The 18631-nt window shown below is 40.0% G+C and overlaps 1 protein-coding gene across 1 annotated transcript; it reads left to right on the top strand.

Annotated features, from left to right (window-relative positions):
* The first annotated feature begins 439 nt into the window (after positions 1–439).
* atp8b3 (ATPase phospholipid transporting 8B3) lies at positions 440–17305 on the top strand. Its single transcript, XM_026305592.1, has 27 exons — positions 440–464; positions 811–902; positions 3631–3744; positions 4818–4916; positions 5506–5567; positions 6353–6425; positions 6651–6721; positions 7721–7812; positions 7948–8106; positions 9119–9207; positions 9294–9487; positions 9584–9792; positions 10533–10564; positions 11360–11516; positions 11836–12024; positions 12174–12286; positions 13056–13223; positions 13408–13519; positions 13628–13703; positions 13784–13907; positions 14297–14483; positions 14659–14882; positions 14983–15066; positions 15148–15372; positions 15969–16107; positions 16357–16487; positions 17051–17305. Exons 1-27 carry the CDS (start codon positions 440–442, stop codon positions 17303–17305), a joined length of 3495 nt encoding a protein of 1164 aa, XP_026161377.1.
* Positions 17306–18631: the final 1326 nt, after the last annotated feature.

Genomic DNA, 18631 nt, shown 5'->3' with positions numbered 1-18631 from the left:
GGTTAACCCATTATTACATTGTGTTGGAGACCTGGCAGGTTTAATGCAGATGGTTGGATTTGAGCAATCATAGTTCTCCCCATTCAGAGATTCAACTAGCAGAGCTGGTACGTTTCTTTATGTTTTATCATTTTTAAAACAAGAACAGAGGCTTCTTTAAGTTCACCTTTGTAACATTTGATTAAGTAAGAATGTGATTAATATAAGATCAGTAAGGTTTGTGCAATGTCCACGACAGTGGTGTCTGTTTAGATTAGCACCAGTATTTTTTTTTTTTTAACTGTTTGTCTGTTGTGCTGTGGTGCAGGCATGGCAACAGTGTAATGAGTTACAAGATTGATAAATGTATATTAAGGGTGGACAGAAATAGCCGTTTACTCTGTTGTTTCCACCTTATAGCACAACAGGAGTCTACAAACATCTGAGTCAATACATCATAATGGCCAAAGAAAGTGTCGAATCTGGTATGTCTCTCTTGATCTCCATTCCTTCTCCTATGTCTTTATGTCATTTTATCTATTTCACAGTTTTAATTTATGTCCATTAACACAAAATCTCAGTATGGTATCTAGCAGCCTGCACATCTAGATTGAACTTATCGCCTATGGGAGATGTATTAAAATCTATTGCTTTCTAGAGGCTTCGAATGCTTGGATATTATAATCCCTTCGAGATGTTTTAACAGTAGCACAGTACAAACACACTGACACCCGCTGAAGATGTCCATGTGTTTAGAGCTGACAATGATATATTAAATTACATTTTGCAAGTGAAGAGCAGGACTAAGAATCTGACTAACATGTCTGACAGGTTTCACATGGGAGGTGAGGGCAAACAGCCGCATCTTCCATAAAAATAAACAAAAGAGATCATTTCTATGCTTCCCCTGGGGACAGTATGCGGTGAGTTTGTCATGCATGTGCTTCCTTCCCTGCATTTTGTCCATTCTGTAGTGTTGCCTGTGAAACTACTGGATGTGCACTTTATGTTAGGTTAGGGTTGGAGAGTGGTACTGTCATGGGGCCCTAAGGATTTATAGCAGCATGTCTTGATAATCCCATCTTTGGGGCCCGATGATAGGGCAAGAATCTAGATAGGGAGCTCCCTTAAGGCTCAACCATTTCTTAGCACATTCCATGGAATATATTGGTAAGAGGAACATCTAATGAGAGGGTGGTGTTCAATCATATCCCATAAGGTAAAGCAGCAATGAAATTGTAATTTGTACTCACAAAACAGGCTCGTAAAATGTCATGCTTTTTGGCATAGGACATCCCAGGCAAAATGAGAGAAGGGCACTTCTTAATGAAAAATGTAATTACAGGTGTATAAGTGGCAAATTCTGAACATTCGCCTTTTTTCCAAATCAGCACCAATATTGGTCCATAATTCTTATTGTGAACATAGACAACTATTTACATGGCTTTAGTTAACGAAGTGCACACCCAGATCTCTCCAGCAATACAAAACCCCAGTCATGTATGTGGAGTTTTGCCTCATTTGCTTTACAATTGCAAATCTGAGTCTGTTACGAGTGAGGCTCAGTGATCTCTACTGTCTGATGCGGCACCAAAATGTCATTAGGTTCACTGAAGTTTTTTATCTATTGCTTACAACTTTTTTTTTTTTTGTTTGTTTTTGCCAGCAGGTTTTTGAAGTAGGCCTACTTGTGGACATCACACAGCAGATGGGCCAATATGACCGCCTATGCATTTATGCACATGGCACGTCAGTGGTCATTATGCAGTCTGTTTATGGTTTTTGAATATTCTCTACAGGGAGACAGAATCGGTTAGGATCTAAGCACAAATGAATCACTGTATATTTCTTACACTTCAAACAGGTATGTTTGAAACACACAGTCACAGTTTATAAGCAGCAGTTAAATACTGACAAATGCTCTAATGGAGCATTTGTAACAAATTATTTGACTATAGTTTTTAAACCTGTTATAAGTGTGTAAGGCAGCTTACCTTTAGTGTGGAAAAGACTTAACAGCTTTTGCTGTCTCTCTTAATTAGGCTATAAATAATTAAAGAAGTAGCTGTTGTTGCGCCATGCACATTAAAGCGCACACCAGCTCTCATTTTGGAGACACTCCTGCTGCTGTGTGATGACTGCAGTTAACATATTTAATAAGCTACATGAAAACAGTCAGCTGTAAAGCAGCTGTACGCAACAGGTTACGTTGTATTTTCAAGGTCAAGCTGTATGGGTGAGGCAAAAATATTTTGTTGGAGCTCTGTGTTTCTGTGCCTTCATCAACAGAAGCCACACCAACTGGATTTTTGGCTTTCTGTAATGTTCATGTACCAATATTGGTGCTGACATGGAAAACCTAAAGTTTTTATACAGAGAATGCCTGTTTCAGCTATAGATTTACAATTACAATTAGTTGTCATGAAGGAGCAGCCTTTGAGCCTTCCTCATGTTTGGCGTGAGATTTCTTCTTCTTTTTGCAAAAACCTGTAGCAGTAGAATTAGCAACAGTAGGCTAGAGAAATTTTAGTCTTCAGTTTATTTAAGTCTAATTTAAATCACCACGCCATTTTAGTCTAGTTTTGGTCACTTTTCCAGCATTTGTCATGTTAGAGACTGCTGTCTCTTCTAAGCATTTGGAGGCTACAACCACCTGTCCCAGTCTTCTTTGTGTACAGTTACCAATCTTGTAATCTTGTTTTCCTCATGAAAAATTGTTCAGCCTAGCTTTAGCTAACAACATTAAGAGGTTAGTATGTGGCTATAGGCAGCTGCAGTGTTTATGACTGGACAGTGTCCTCTCCTTAGACGATCCTCTCCACCAGGAGCAATACCACAATGTAGAAGTGGTTTATTAAAAGTAAAAAAACATGACTAATAAAGGAAAATACTTATATAAGGATTATCAGGCAGATGCATTTGAAGCAAGTAAAATGTACAGCACATGTATTTGAAGTTGTAGCTGGTGGAGGTGGAGCTCTGGCTTTAACTATCCCCCCTCCCTTGCATGTTAATAACGTGTTGCCCTGAACACCTGTTGGCACCTGGGCGCATTGCTGAACAGCTCGGTGTGCTGATACATACAATGGGTACAGAAAGTGTTCAGACCCCTTTAAATTTTTCACTCTTTGTGTCATTGCAGCCATTTGCCAAAATCAAAAAAGTTCATTTTATTTCTCATTAATGTACACTCAGCACCCCATCTTGACAGAAAAAAACAGAAATGTAGAAATTTTTGCAAATTGGTGGTGTGTGCCTTTCCTAATCAAGTCCAATCAGTTGAATTAAACACAGCTGGACTCCAATGAAGGAGCAGAACCATCTCAAGGAGGATCAGAAGAAATGGACAGCATGTGAGTTAAATATGAGTGTCACTGCAAAGGGTCTGAATACTTATGACCATGTGATATTTCAGTTTTTCTTTTTTAATAAATTTGCAAAAAATTTCTACATTTCTGTTTTTTTCTGTCAAGATGGGGTGCTGAGTGTACATTAATGAGAAATAAAATGAACTTTTTTGATTTTGGCAAATGGCTGCAATGACACAAAGAGTGAAAAATTTAAAGGGGTCTGAATACTTTCTGTACCCACTGTATGTTTCCCTTGTGCTCCTGTCTCACTCTCACTGCTGCTTTTCTTGTCGGTCGTCAGGACAATGTGTTGCGCAGCCACAAGTACTCCCCCCTGACTTTTCTGCCGCTGACACTGTTTGAGCAGTTCCAGCGGGCGGCCAACCTCTACTTCCTCCTCATGGTGGTGATGCAGGTGGGATGAAGACACTGTTGTTCTCTGTGTTGCTCTTGGTCTGGCATAATTTTATGTGTAACCTTCACATTTCATGATTGATCTCAGAATTTAAATTGGAATTACTAACTGTATAAGGATTATAAGAGAATACAATTTTCTGTGCAGACACTATGAAATCACAGCACTGAAGCTGCTGTTTCTTACAGGAAGACTATATGTCCTGTTCTTTTAGATTAAATTTTCCTTATAATGCTGTGAAATATTTATATAAATCAACTGTCGCTTATATATAAAATAGTCAGGTAAAAAGAAGGATAAAGGAAAAAAACAACAGAAAAACTAGTGTCAGCTAACAAGGCAAGTCTATAATGTGGTTTAAGGTCCTATTTAAAAGCTGAGCCAGTGTTAACAGACCAAACATGTAACTAGAAGCCAAGGTACCAGGGCAGCAAAAGCTTGAATACCCTTCGAGTTTGATCTGGAATCTAACCCAACAGATCTAAGAGGCATTTTGTATCAGGGAGAAGTTTAGTGATGTACCACTGCACGTCAAAGTGTAAGTAACAAGGTTTTTAAATCGTTCGTAAAGAAAATTCATAGAATACCAGCTATTTGTGATTATCCTGTGAAATATTATACATTGCTGTGAAGTACATATTTATTTATCCACAACTTCAGCTAACTCACAGTTGATGCCCGAGGGAATCTTCTCAAAGAAAATATGTTCTTACTGAAAAAAGACCAGTTCCACTGCAGCAGCTTCTCCAAGGTTCTGCAAAGTACCAGCAGAAACTGTGCAGGTCAAACCAAAGAGATCTGCTGCTGGTTTGAGCACTGGTTTACTGCACTTTGTATGAAGTTAATTGATAAATGAAAAATTATTTATCTAATTCATATTAGAAGCATTCCTGTGTATTTTTGTTGCCTGAAACTTTTGCACAGTATTGTATATTCTCTATAATTAAATTAGTTTTTACAGTGTTTGGCTGTCTAGTTTATCATAGTTGTTTTCACTTGCACAGTCATATTTTTTTATGCATATAGTTTATGTGGTGTGTGTTTTCTTGTCCTTATCTGTATGTGGTTTACAGTGTGTCCCTGCCATCTCATCCATACCCTGGTACATCACTATCTTCCCGCTGCTCATCGTACTATCTGTGAGAGGCATAAAAGACCTCACGACTGACATGGTGAGACCACCACTCACTCAAGTCTCCCTCTCTCGTTCAGGAGTAGTGTGCATCAGGGATAAATGCAGTTCAGACCCAATGCATGATCTTATACTCAAATATACGATGGCCTGGCACATGCATTTATGCATCTGGCACTTAAGCATGTATGCACTCTTTTCTCTCCTTCATTGTCCTCATTGACTCCTTGTCCTCTCTTCATTGACAAAACCAGTCACCCCAGAAGCATTAATTTTCTCTCCTATCATTAAAGCTTTTCCTTTTAAATGCAGGCGTGATGTTTTGCATGGAGAATTCTTTGGTTAAGTGCATCACTGAGTTACAGTCGTTAACAGCTCTGGGTGAAACGCTTGCTTGACCCCTTTCTATTGACTAATCATTTAGTGGTGGATGTAAATCTCCCAGCCAGTGTCACTGTAGAGCCCCGTAATGGTGATACTCCTTTTTTCTCTTCAGCCTTTCATGGCCGACCTCCCTCTATCTCACATGCTCACTTTCCTCCATCTCTGTCATGCTCCTCAGCCGGTCTCTTTCTCTTCCTCATTCTCTCTTTTTTTGCTTTCTTTCTCTCTTTCCATTGTTGGTGCAGGCAAGGAGGCGCAGTGACTCTAAGATTAACTCCCGACCCTGTGACATACTCATCTCCCAGAGGTGAGGACAAAGAGAGTGGGTTATTCTCTCAGGATTCAGTGCAGTTCCAGTTTGAGACAGTCCTCTAATGAAGCTCTAATGAAGTGTGAGCAAGCGAATTCCTAGATGGCCCCTTTGTTTATTAGAGCAGCTGGAAAAAAATATGGAACCTTTTTGCACTTTTTAGGAGAAATATTTTTGCTTCGGTGTGTTGCATTCCAGATATTTCACCTGTGGACTAAAAACTGCAACGATGAATTTGTAAACTACCCTACAATCTTTGATAACTACATGGAAAAGGCAATCATGAAAAATGAATGGTTTGCTTTTAATGCTTTTACTATTAACCAATGTGATTTTAGCTGAAGGCCCCAACAAACATGTTTGTTCAGTTAATACTTTTGATGTATTCACATGTAGAGCATGTGTTCATGAAGCTATTATAGAAAATATAGGCTCTTTAGCATGTTTGCAAGCATTAGTGATAAAACTTCACTGAATCACATTTCTAACTTTCTGTAGATGTCGGCATTGTATAGTCCATGTATGAAAACAAAAATTGTAAAAATGTTAGGCCTCAATTTTGGTAGTGGGTCTATGTTTTACATTTTGATTCCTAATTAAATCTAATGTGCAATTTGGTTAGTTATTAATCTTGGTCAGTTGCAAACTGTATGTAGTGCTTGTGTGTGTAGGGTGGTAATGCCTATTTGCAGCAAGTAAGTTAAATCAAATCTTATAAGGCAAAAGGCAGTTTTTTTTTTTTTTTTTTTTTACATATCCTCGTTTCTCGTCTGTCCTGTCAGTTTTATCACAGCACAGTGGAAGGACGTGTTTGTGGGAGATGTCCTGAGGATCCACAAAGACCAAGTCATCCCAGTGAGATGCTCAATTTATTAACAAATAGACATTAACAGAAGTATATAAAACAAAATGACTCATTAATAATTGTAAAGCTGCATTCATCACTTGTTAACCCATAAAAAAAATTTTCAGCGTTTGACATATTTGAATAAATGCTGCATAGCTCTGTTTGTAATTCAAGGGACTTTCCCCTTGGCTCTGTCTGTGCTGTAATGTCATATTTTGCCAATTTACTCCCAGGCGGATCTTCTCCTCCTGTGTAGTTCAGAGCCTCACAGTTTGTGTTATGTGGAGACGGCAGACATCGATGGGTAAGAAAAAATACTTTCATCTGTTTGTTCAGATACCTCAGCCTGTTAAAGCATTTATGGAAGTCATCACTAAAACTTAAATCATGGTTGTGTGATGATTATGTGAGTAGTGTACTGCTAAAATCGGACATACTGTGCATTTTAATTTATTGTTTTTAAAATGTTTTGGCCAAGAAACAGCCCATAAAGAAAGGACAACGGCCCATTGGTTCATGTTTTTATACTAGGACTCTGTCAGGAGCGAGTACACTGGCTCATTTATCCATGACTTTTATCACTCAGTGGTGATGGTGTTGGTGGTGTCTGATTGTGGTGGGCTACCAAAATGCCAGGGCTAATTATTTTTACTCATCCCTGTAAGAGCAACAGTAGAAATATTGCATTTTTTATTATAAGGTATAGTATAACAAGTTAATACATTTACATGCTACAGCATTAGAAACATGAATAGTGTAAAAATCTAAGACAGTAAATTGCACAATTTTAATAAGAAATTTTGCAAGGTGATAAAGTTAATACTGATTTCAGTGGCCCTGTTCTTCAAGTTGTTCTGTAGCCCTGGTGCTTGGATGGCAAAAAGTCCATCACCTATAAGGGTCAAAAATGATTTATTTACTATGGAATAGCAAGAGGAAGCTTAAGTGTCACACAGTGGGGTCAAAGGTGCACAATAAATTTGGGCTAAACACATATTAGTTTGTTTTAAAAGTGATAGGTATAATCTGAAATGAATTAACATACTCTGAAAGAGTGGGCCTGTCCAGGGTGTACCCCTGCCTTCCACCCGAGAGAGAGCTGGGATAGGCTCCAGCAGATCCCCGTGACCCTGAACCAGGAAAAAGCGGGTATAGAAGATGGATGGATGGATGGATGAAAGAGTGGGGAAACCCACTAATTCAGTTTCTTAACCAATAAAATAGATTATTTACATGTATGCTACCTTCACTTCACTGGTTTGGGTTGACTATGAATTATTAATGTTGTTTTTTCTGTATACAGTGAAACCAACCTCAAGTACCGGCAGGCGCTCACTGCTACACACACAGAGTTGACCTCTCGCCCCTCAGAGGAGACCCTTGCTGCCTTTGATGGTGAATAAATGTTTTCTATTAAGAATGCAGATTCCCAATGCACTCATTTTAAAGTAGAGCAAAAATGAACAAGTGCATTTTTTTCTAAAATTACATTGTTCTGAGTAAGAGCAAATGTGCACTCTTGTTATACAGGTGTTGTGCTCAGTGAGGAGCCCAATAATCGCCTGTACAATTTCAGAGGTCAGCTGCACTGGCAGGGAGAGTGTCATCTGCTGAACAACGAGCACATCCTCCTGAGGGGAACCGTTCTGCGCAACACAGAGTTTGCCTATGGCTTGGCCATATACACCGGTACTGTAGAAGTATTTATTCAGAAGGGTATATGAACTGGGATTTCACTGGATTAGTTATGCCTGAGAGTTGTCAGAGGGGGTGGCTATGCCTGAAGTAGTTAAAGTGACACAATTTTTTGTTAGTAAATGGGTACTGGCCACCAGCAAGCCTTAGAGTGTAAGACTAGATCAGTAATGCTGACAGGATAAAGACAAGTCCTGATACTTGGCATAAATATCAAACTGAGATAAGACAGTGGCAGAATGTTTGTTTCCAGGCCACGTGTCCTCATTTCACCTTCTACTATGACCTCCAGTAGATTCAATGACAGTTTTTATTAGGTGGAATGCATTATGCTGTTAATTATGGACAGTACTTAACTCTTGCAGGAGAGGGTCTGTTAACGTCCAGCAGATTACTGGTTCCTCCTGTTTTTTAAGTGATCATTGATCGGATATTACTGGCAGAGGTGTCATGGATTTCACTGCTATGCCCCTGTTTAGGCAGATCAATAGATCAAAACCTTCCACAGATGAGTTTTATACCATTTATCAGAGACTGACTATTGGTAGGACCCCAGTTCATCCTGATTATAACTCTTAACCCTTCTCACACACACTTAACATAGCCTATTTTAATTTAAGCATGATCAAGATGGAATCAGGTCTCTGCCCTTGAACAGTTTGAAGATGTAGCTTAGCACATATTCTCAGCTGTCATTTTTACACTTTTATGCTGCTCATTGTCCTTCAGTTGTCTATGTGAGATTGATACATCATCACTGGAAAACATTACGTGATACTTTATTGATCCCTGCAGTGGAAATTCTCTCCTCCCCCTGACATCTCTGCACTGAGGTCAGACCCCCCTGGAGCTGGCAGAGATTCAGCAGCTTGCTCAAGGGCACATCAGCAGACACATACTGACATGAGGTCTTGAACTCTCACCCTCTGGCTGTAGGATGGACTTCTGATTCCCTCAGCAAGACCACTGTAGTGATATCAGCTAATAGTAGTCTGTTCTGTACCAGGTACGGACAGTAAGATCCTGAGGAACTGTGGGAAACTGAGAGTGAAGACGACTCGGACGGAAAAAATTTTCAACAGAGTGGTGATTGGGGTGAGTGGGTAAAGTGGAGGATGATGATGAGCATGGAGCTTTTTTTGTGGAGTTATTAACTGTGTGTCTATATTCTTGGTTTCCAGATAATCATATCCGTGTTGCTGGTGGCCCTGCTTCTTGCCGTGGGCAGTGGTGTGTTTTCGTCTCAGGTTATGAGTCAGGGGGGGTTTCTCTCTGCTCTGGTGGTTGATGGCAATCCAGCCTACACTGGATTCCTCATCTTCTGGAGCTACATCATCCTGTTCAGCCCAGCTATGCCCATAGCCCTCTATATCTCGTTAGTTCCATCTACAATAGTGCACTCTCTAATATACACATATTGTTCAGTTTGTGTGTATACTGTGTTACTGTGTATATGTCTTCCATGCCACAGGTTTGAGGTAATCCACACAGTCCACAGTCTGTTCATTGGCTGGGATATAGAAATGTATTGGCAGCAGGCAGACAAGCCAGCCCAAGCCAGGAATACTTCACTGAATGAGGAGCTTGGCCAAGTGGGATACCTGCTGAGTGACAAAACCGGGACACTAACACAGAACCGTCTGCTCTTTAGACAGTGCTGCATCGCTGGGGAGATCTATGGTAACAATAAAAATCCAGTTACTGTGTGACATATTAGATAACTTTCATGAGTTTGCAACTCAGGAAAACACATTACAGTGCCACTGGGAAACTAAATTTCTTTATGAAACCTCATGGTGCAGAGTTACTGGGGATTAAAATTCTAATCGTTCAGCCTTTTTAAAAAAATCATTCAAAGGACAAAAGTTGAACTCTCCATCAGTATATGAAGAGAGACCATTCATTGTGATTATAGCGAAAGTTTGAAAGCACCAATCTTTTCAAAATGACACACTAGTGGATGCTGTGAGACATATTTCTGTTCACTCAAGGGTGCCCATTGTCCACGAATGTGTGAAACAAGAAGGTTGTTATCTGTCTAACTCAGTAATTTGCTTCCCTAAATATTAATTTATGAAAGAGGTTGATAATAACTAGAGAGCAAAGTGTCCTCCCAAGCGTACAGTGGAACAAATATCTCTCTGGAGAGGCAACCTCATGTAAGCCCTGAATGAAAAGTCCTTCCTCAAGAGAGAGAGTTTATGCAACAACAGGAAACACTTAACACGCTCACATCCAACAGCTACGAATCTCTCTACTAAATATTTTTTAACACTTTATTAACTTCAGTTACAAGCCATTCCTACATCTCTACTTTTTTGTTTTCCAGCTATTGCATCTTAGTTGCTAAAAAAATATTTTATATTTTTATAAATTTCAATGTGTCATTAAATATAATAATAGTTTCTCTACTTTTACAGGTGATGCATCAGTGGCGGCAGAGGATGTAGAGGTACTGCATATTAATACTCAAATTTGCCTCTTTAAACTGTATGTTGCTCTATTCTCCACCTCCTCTTGGTATATTTCCTACATGGTTTAAGGTTATTCTGTCAGGAATTTTAAACAGGATTATTGAACTAAACACAAATGGGAGTCAAAAAGAGTGAAGTGAGAGTGAATATATACAATACAGTAAACGTAAACTTGGCTAGACAAACTAAGCGTCTACTTCAAAATAGCACAAAAACAATGAAGCTGGAAATAAATGAACAACTGAGAAAGGGACGGTAGCTTGCCGCATTAACTCTCACAGCATAACTTGGTTAGTAGTCTTGGTTCAGGAACTGAGAAAGATCTGGCAACGGGTAGAGGTGAGCTTGTAGCATGAATACAGCAGCACTTCATTGCGGATGGAAAGCTGGTTCATAGGAGGATGAGATGAGACACTGACAGGCACAGGGACTCTGGGAGGCCTGACACAGACTGAAAGTGAAGAGGGGACACATACACAAGCACACTAAGAAAAAAAAAACATGAATATTCTCCAATCTTCCCACGGGATTGATCTTTTCTTGTCTATTTACTTCTGTTCATATTAGCCACATTTGCATCGCTGTGTAACGTCAAAGCATAATTGTGAAGGTTTCACAGTTTGTTTATTATGACTCACCAACAAGAGAAATGTCATTTTGGGTTTCATTACAGTAACAGGTGGAAATTCATTTCTGTCATTGGTGAGTCATAATCGACAGACTACAACTAAAACACACCAGTTGTGGCATCTTTTTCCTTGCGTCTTGTGCAGCCCATGGACTTAAGCTGGAATCCGTTCTCCTGTGGTGGCCTGTTCATGTCAGCCCCCACCCTGGTGGACAAACTCAGGAAACAGCAGTGTCCCCTCAGCAGACACTTTCTCACAGCACTGTCTTTGTGTCACACTGTCATGGCAGAGTGGAAGAAAGGTGAGCTTGTGTATGTGTGTGTGCAACTATTCATATTGCTTGTGATTCTCAACAAAGCGGATGAGTTGTTCTTCATTTGACAAAATGTGAAGCCTCCTTCAACAGCTAACACACATTAAACCTTATCATGTTTTTTTCATTTGTATTACTGTGATTGTCTTGAACGTGGCACTGTAGTCAAAGGTCAGAGCACACCTGTTCTCTAATGAAGTAAATAAAAGTAGATTTGTTATTGTCTACCTTGCTGCCATGATTGTCATACTATTCATATGAGACCACATGTTTACTTCCATCTTGTCTTGTGACGACATTCCCCCAGAGGCTCCAGTTTACCAGGCTGCATCCCCAGATGAGGAGGCTCTTGTTGGTGCAGCCAGGGAGCTGGGCTGGGTCTTCCTGTCTAGGACAAGAGACTTTATTGTTGTCTCTGAGCTCGGCGTTACTCGACAATATCAGCTACTGGCACTGCTGGACTTCACCAGCAAGAGGAGACGAATGTCTGTACTGGGTGAGAGGAGCCCTCTAAACACAAACTAACAAAATACCTTCAGTTGTTCAGTCTCTTGTGATCTAATAATTACACTTAGGCTAAGGTTCCCATTGTCATCTTTTTTTTCTGGATAAATCTATCCATATTGATTTTGTGTTGTTTTCCAGTTCGGGAGCCTGAGGGTGGGTTAAAGTTGTACTGTAAAGGGGCAGACATAGTGATCCTGGAGAGACTGCAGAAGGACTCTCCATATCAGGAAAGAACTGAAAAAGCCCTTGAGGTGAGCTGAAGTGCCTACTGAACCAGGAGAGTGTGCTTTACACCTACTGAAACTACTATTAATATGACACGGTGTTTAGTTTCCATTTCTGTATTAAGCAGTTCAGTGTCAGAATCAGCTTTATTGGCCGGGAATTTGAAATTAAATAAGAAAAAACAGAAGAGACAAAGCATGTTATACATATAAGTAAGTATTGTTAGTAACAAATTTACATCACTGTGGCCAAATATAGCTCTGATGGGAGTTAATTAAAGGTGCTGGAGGATAATTTTATCTCTGAGTAAACCTGTGCTGACTGATTCTTTATGCTAATCTAAGTGGCTGCTGCCTGTAGCTTCATATATAAGTGTATTTCCCAACATGTCGACTACTCCTTTAAGAGCAGTACTGCAAAACACAGTTACTTTTAATTACATTTTGTTCTGTTAAGATATAAGTCAGATACTTTAAAATATATTTATTGAGTTTCTTTTCTGATCTTTTCTTTTCTGATTTTCTGTTTCTCATGTGTATGAGTCAAAATAGACAGTTTCTCTTATAGTTGTTTCAGCTTTTTTGAGGACGGTTAAAAGGTCATTGAAAGCTCTTGATAAATTCTCTGTATTGTTTTCAAGACAGGATCAGGCCTGTCATCTCCAACTAATCCTACTGAGATAGTTGGGTTAGGACTGAAAGCTTTATCTCATGCTTTCTCTATCAGTCCTTCAGTTTTGCCTGAAAGATCGAGTAAATAATGTGCAGCCTAACATGTTAACTTATCTTCTGTCAGCACTTTGCCCAGGCCTGTCTGAGGACTTTGTGTATTGCGGTTCGATCTGTTCCTGAGGCATTATGGGAGCAATGGGGTAAAATTCTGGCCCAGTCTGCTGCCATGGTAACCTCTGAACGCGATGCACTGCTGGAAAAGCTATATGATCAGATGGAGAGAGAGCTACAGGTAGGCTCCTCCTTATTGTGATGTTATATAAATATAAATGCCATTTACATTCCCCTAAGCATGGAGCACAAATTCATAAAAATAGTTTCTTTCTCACCCGCCTTGCTTTCTACAATCATGCTACTTGGAATGAAGTCAGCATCATGTATGAATATTTAAAAGTGCTTATTTTTCTGTGTTGTAGCTTCTAGGGGTAACAGCAATAGAGGACCGTCTTCAGGAGGGTGTTCCTGAGACTATTTCTCTGCTTCAACGGGCTGGGCTTAAAGTATGGGTCCTGACTGGGGACAAAAAAGGTATTGTGACACACTGTAGCAGGAGTAGAGAATGGCACCTATATAAAGTGTGCTGTAGTGACATGGGAACAAAGTCTCACTGTGATTATTGTGTTTTCGCCCTTGTAGAGACTGCAGTAAATATCGGATATTCTTGCAAACTATTAGAACCTGATACCAGGTTGCTGGAATGGCAGGAGCTGAGGTTAGCAACAACAAAAGTATGCAAACAAACATGCACCATTTAATTCCAGCTCATTGATCTTTGTGTGTTTGCCCCTGCAGACAAATACTCCAGTCCCCAGACCCAGGGGTCAGTTTCCTCAAGGCCAGACAGGCAGAGGTGTGGGCTGTAGAGAAAGAGATGACTGGAGCAAAGACTGCTGTGGTCCTCACTGGACCTGAGCTGGTAAACACTGGACATACAGGTCACTCATATGGTTTTCAGATTAGCTTTTCAAATAGCTCCAATCCTGTAGTTTACACGTTACTCCTGTGTACCATGCAAAACGGTGCAGTCTAAATATGAGAATGTGCGAGTGCAGTGGAAAATAAAATTCAAGCCTCTACTGTTTTGACATCATAGCAGGATTTCAGCCAGTTATGTTGTGCCAGAAAACAGATGGCTTAAAGGACCTGAAAACTAATTTCCTCATTCATTTTCTTATTATGCCAAAGTGGGAAAAGATTTAGTGATTCCACTTCTAAAATCACTTTTATACTGTCCACTAAGGTGGAGTAATTTAATGCAAATGTTTTCTAAATGAAGCTACAGTATTTGATGATGATGTACTCCAGGCAGAGTTTGACCAGAGACCAGAATGGGGGGCCACATTCATGAGTCTTGCAGAACAGTGTCAGTCGGTGCTGTGCTGCCGTGTAACACCTGGACAGAAGGCTGACATTGTCACTTTGGTCAGGAAATACACCAGTTCAGTCACCATGTGCATTGGGGATGGTGCCAATGATGTAAACATGATCAAGAGTAAGTAAAGTGACTTAAAAAGCTAACAGAGAAAATGTGCATCTGTAACTCTGTCTTGCAGACAAAATCTCCCAATCCTGCTGTCTTTGTCATGTTTATGTTTTTCTCTCTTGTATTTTTTTTTTTTTTTGTTCTGGGTTTTTTTTGTTCTGCTTTTCTTACTGTTACCCACCAGCGGCTCATGTTGGTGTAGGAGTACAAGGAGTGGAGGGAGGTCAGGCAGTGCAGAACGCAGACTTTGCATTGGCCCAGTTCAGATTTCTTCAAAGACTGTTACTGGTTCATGGGCGCTGGTCATACCGACGCATTTCCCTCTTCCTGCAGTACTTCCTGTTTAAAACCTGTAGCTTTGCTCTAGTGCACACATGGTTTGGAATCTTCAATGGCTTCAGTTCTCAGGTTAGTCATACACAGATTCAATTCAATGACATACAACCTTTAGGTCAAACATGGAGGAAGCATCTTGTATTTATTCTGCCACATATTTTCTTTCATACAGTCTCTGTATGAGACATGGTTCATCCCTCTCTACACTGTCTTCTACACATCATTCCCAATTATGTGCATGGCCTTCTTGGAACAGGTGATAAGAACGTTTTTATTAACTGATCAATCCGCTAAATATTTCTGTTATTATACTGCAGCCTGCCTCTTTGTGTCGTAGGATGTGAGTCCAGAAAGCAGCCTGAAACTCCCGGAGCTGTACAAGACTGGACAGAGACAGGAGCTCTCCAGCACTCTGGTGCTGTCCTTTTCACTCCTGCATGCTGTGTACGCTTCGTTTGTTTTCTTCTTCATCCCATTCGGAGTTTTCTACAACACTGCTTATGACTACCAGACCATGGCAGTCACCGTCTCCATGGCAGTCACATTTACTGCAACGGTTGAGGTCAGGCGCACACTTTTCACAGGTCCAAGTGAACTACAGAAACATAATTACAAGTAAAAAATAATACATATGATCAAAACATTCCTCTAATTTGATTTTAAAAATCACAGATGATATTACATTATTACATTAACAAGGAATATAACTTTTTTTTTTAAACGTAAATAATGTAATATAATACTGTAGTTTAAATGCATTAAAAGAGGAATGCTAGGAATCATTACTAAGATATAGCAAAAAATAATGTGCTCTGTAAATTATGAATGAATTGTTGATGAACGATGTCAGTGTATTACATTATCTATGATGGACACATGTACACCAAAATATGTTCTGTGGAAAATTGTGGTGTAGGAGTTGCTATAGCTATGAATCCGAAATATCAAAATGATTTGAATGTTACAAATGATAAATTGCATAGTCATAAATTATGCTTTCACATTCTTTTTAGATTTACATTGAGATGTTCCAGTCTCATTTATCAGAAAGAAACATTAAATTTATTGAATTACATCTTCATATAATTAAATATTTTTCATTTCTTCACTGCTAGCTACTGCATTATGTATATACAGATGTGCCATTTACCTCTACAGATTATACTCCGGATCAGATACTGGACAAAGTTCAATGTTGCAGCTGTGCTTGTCTCTCTGGTGATGTTCTTCATCTGTACCAAGATCACCCACAGCACCCGCCTTTTTCAGAGATCACCCAGTGACTATTACTTTCTCGGTACACTCCATCTCTTTACTCATTTCTCTTGTTTGAGTGATGGTGCTCCTGACTGTCGTCATTTTAACATCCCATTTTTGCAGAATCTGCTGACTTTGAATCAAATATAAATAAATAATGCAAAAAACTGCTAAAAAGACACACCACCTTTCAGTGATTGTTTCATGTGGTTATCTGTTGATCAGATAAAGTGAACAATCTAACATGTCTGTAAAGAGGGTTGATTGTTCTTTGTGTGCTTTTCATCAGGTGTGTCTGATCAGGCCTTCGTCGATCCAGTTGTGTGGCTCACAGCTCTGCTCACTGTCTTGGTAGCTGTTTTGCCCTCACTGACTGGGCATGCCCTCACTGTCATCCTCACCAGCCATAACAGACACAAGGTGAGACACTGCATTAAAAAAACTTAAGACCGTAAAAAAGAAAGTTGGAGCCTTAATTTACAAATGTGTAGGTCTCCTAAAACAGAAAGCAAGGACATTTTGCACTCATCTCCAAGTTAGTAAAAAAAAAAAAAAAAAAAAAAGATGCACCTTTGGGTGGGACAACAAAACACACAGCAAGCTATTCATCTAAGACTACAGTTCCACAAAATGTCTCCAAATGACTTGCAGCAGCCTCATCAGGTGTTTTGGAAAATACAGTTACGTAATGGTTTCGGTGTTATTCTCAGTGATAATTCTCCAGTTGTGTGTGTGTGTTCTCCTGGGGATTATGCACATGCTGCCACACATGGTTGTGCTGACTTATTCAAAAATGTAGTTGGTGGGGACTAAATCCATATAATCCTGATGCATTATATATATATATATATATATTTTTTTTTTAGAGCCTGAAGACTGAAATTCTGTACCAACCCCTGTGTGATTTATTATTTAGTGTTGTTATTTTTTATCTGTAAGGGGGTGAATTATTGATTTATGTTCCTCTTATCTGACTGATGAAGGTCCACGGCTTGCCCCATCATCCAGTGGAGCTGAAGTCGATGTTCAAAAGAGGAACGTCTCGCCGCCGCTCCTCTTACGCCATCTCTCAGGGAGCCGGTGCTGGACGCTACATCAACTCAGGGACCCATATCCGCAGCACAACGTTGTTGGTAGATAAGACGGTGACAGCAAGCAATAATCCCTCTGAATCACAAGCCCAAATTCACATGAAGGACAATAATAATGCGCCAAATGGCACGAATACCAGCCAATAAACTTCCAATTTTTGTATGGAAAATGTGTGATTTTTGTGAAAACCTGTTATATTTTTCTATGTTTCAAACTTGTTTTTGTGGATAACTCTTAATACAGCCTACAGTCTTTTATATGGCTACTATGTTCCAGTGAAGTAAATGATATAATATACAAAACACATTATGCACTATAAAACTTGTTTACTACCTTTACATAGACAGTTTACCTCAATATGTTGCTGTCACCGGCTTGGAGATCAAACCAAACGCAATAAACAGACAGCACTGCTTTATTTTACAATTGTTTTATTTGTTAATTTATTTCAAAACACGCAATTTTACCCATATTATCCTTTTAAGTTTTTATTTTTCTGTAACAGTTATTACTCACTTTTTTTTCCTTCTCAAAAGTCTCAACTAGAGTGAAACTAAAAGTCCTCCACAGGCTCTCCGGCTTCTGCAGTGGGAGGAGGGAAAAGAGGCTTCCTGATTAGATGTGAGTGGGTTTATCCCTCGTTTCTGTGTGGGTGTGGGGAATTACACTGGTGTATGGTGTATGTGAGCTTTTAAGTGCAATATATGGAATGTCCACGTGGCCGATAAATCACAGGACCCGTAGAGCAGCCCCGAGAGCTGAACATTGTCTTCTAGATTTGGTAGCCAGATTGTCATACCTCTGATTTCATCTTTGGTTTCAGCAAAAACTCTCAAAAGGCAGACTCGCCCTCTTCAGCATGTGCCTGCGTCTGTTTGTGTATCTGTCTGTCTGTCTGAGTGCAATATAAGCCACCATCTCCAGACGACTTTGTAAACTTGAGCACAATGTTGAGTGTCTTTGCATTGATTGTGGCCCTTCCTTGGCACTAGGGACAAAGACAGTCAAACACTGTGGAACAATGGAGCCATGATCGGGGAGGATCAGCTTGCAAACATCAACATGGACTCCATTTTGATGTCAATGGCAGTTTGGGGCATTCATGTAAAACTGTACGACATCAGTTCAGTGGAACATGGGGTGCTGTAGTGCTCTCCTCTCCCCAGACACTCGCTACTGTACCCTGAGTGACTGGGGTTGCTCTGCACGCTCTGGGCTTATGGGAAGGGGGAGGGGGAAGGAGTCATGAAGGTCAAAGTGTGAGTGTGTAAATGTGAAAGGGGGGAGGGGTGTTGAGGGTTGTACACTCTGACCCAGCAGCAACGATTAAGATTGGGGGGGTCAGGTGTTTGCATAGTTCTCTGTGCAAAAGCCACCAACCGGAGCCATTTTTATTCCTCGCGGCTGGTTACATCATCATTAGATTAGCAGGACATTGTGGTGGGTGATGGGAAATATGGTCTTTGCACCAC

Source organism: Mastacembelus armatus, chromosome 4, assembly GCF_900324485.2.
Source record: "Mastacembelus armatus chromosome 4, fMasArm1.2, whole genome shotgun sequence".
NCBI classification, from domain to species: domain Eukaryota; kingdom Metazoa; phylum Chordata; class Actinopteri; order Synbranchiformes; family Mastacembelidae; genus Mastacembelus; species Mastacembelus armatus.
The sequence above is the reverse complement of the archived record's forward strand: the minus strand, read 5'-3'. Positions and strand labels throughout refer to the sequence as shown.

Bases quoted from the DNA above. Each gene is read 5' to 3' on its own strand.
- atp8b3 (XM_026305592.1), top strand. From the start codon at position 440: ATGGCCAAAGAAAGTGTCGAATCTG. The intron at 3,745-4,817 runs GTGGGATGAAGA...TGTGGTTTACAG, and splicing joins TCCTCATGGTGGTGATGCAG to TGTGTCCCTGCCATCTCATC. The intron at 9,208-9,293 runs GTGAGTGGGTAA...CTTGGTTTCCAG, and splicing joins TCAACAGAGTGGTGATTGGG to ATAATCATATCCGTGTTGCT.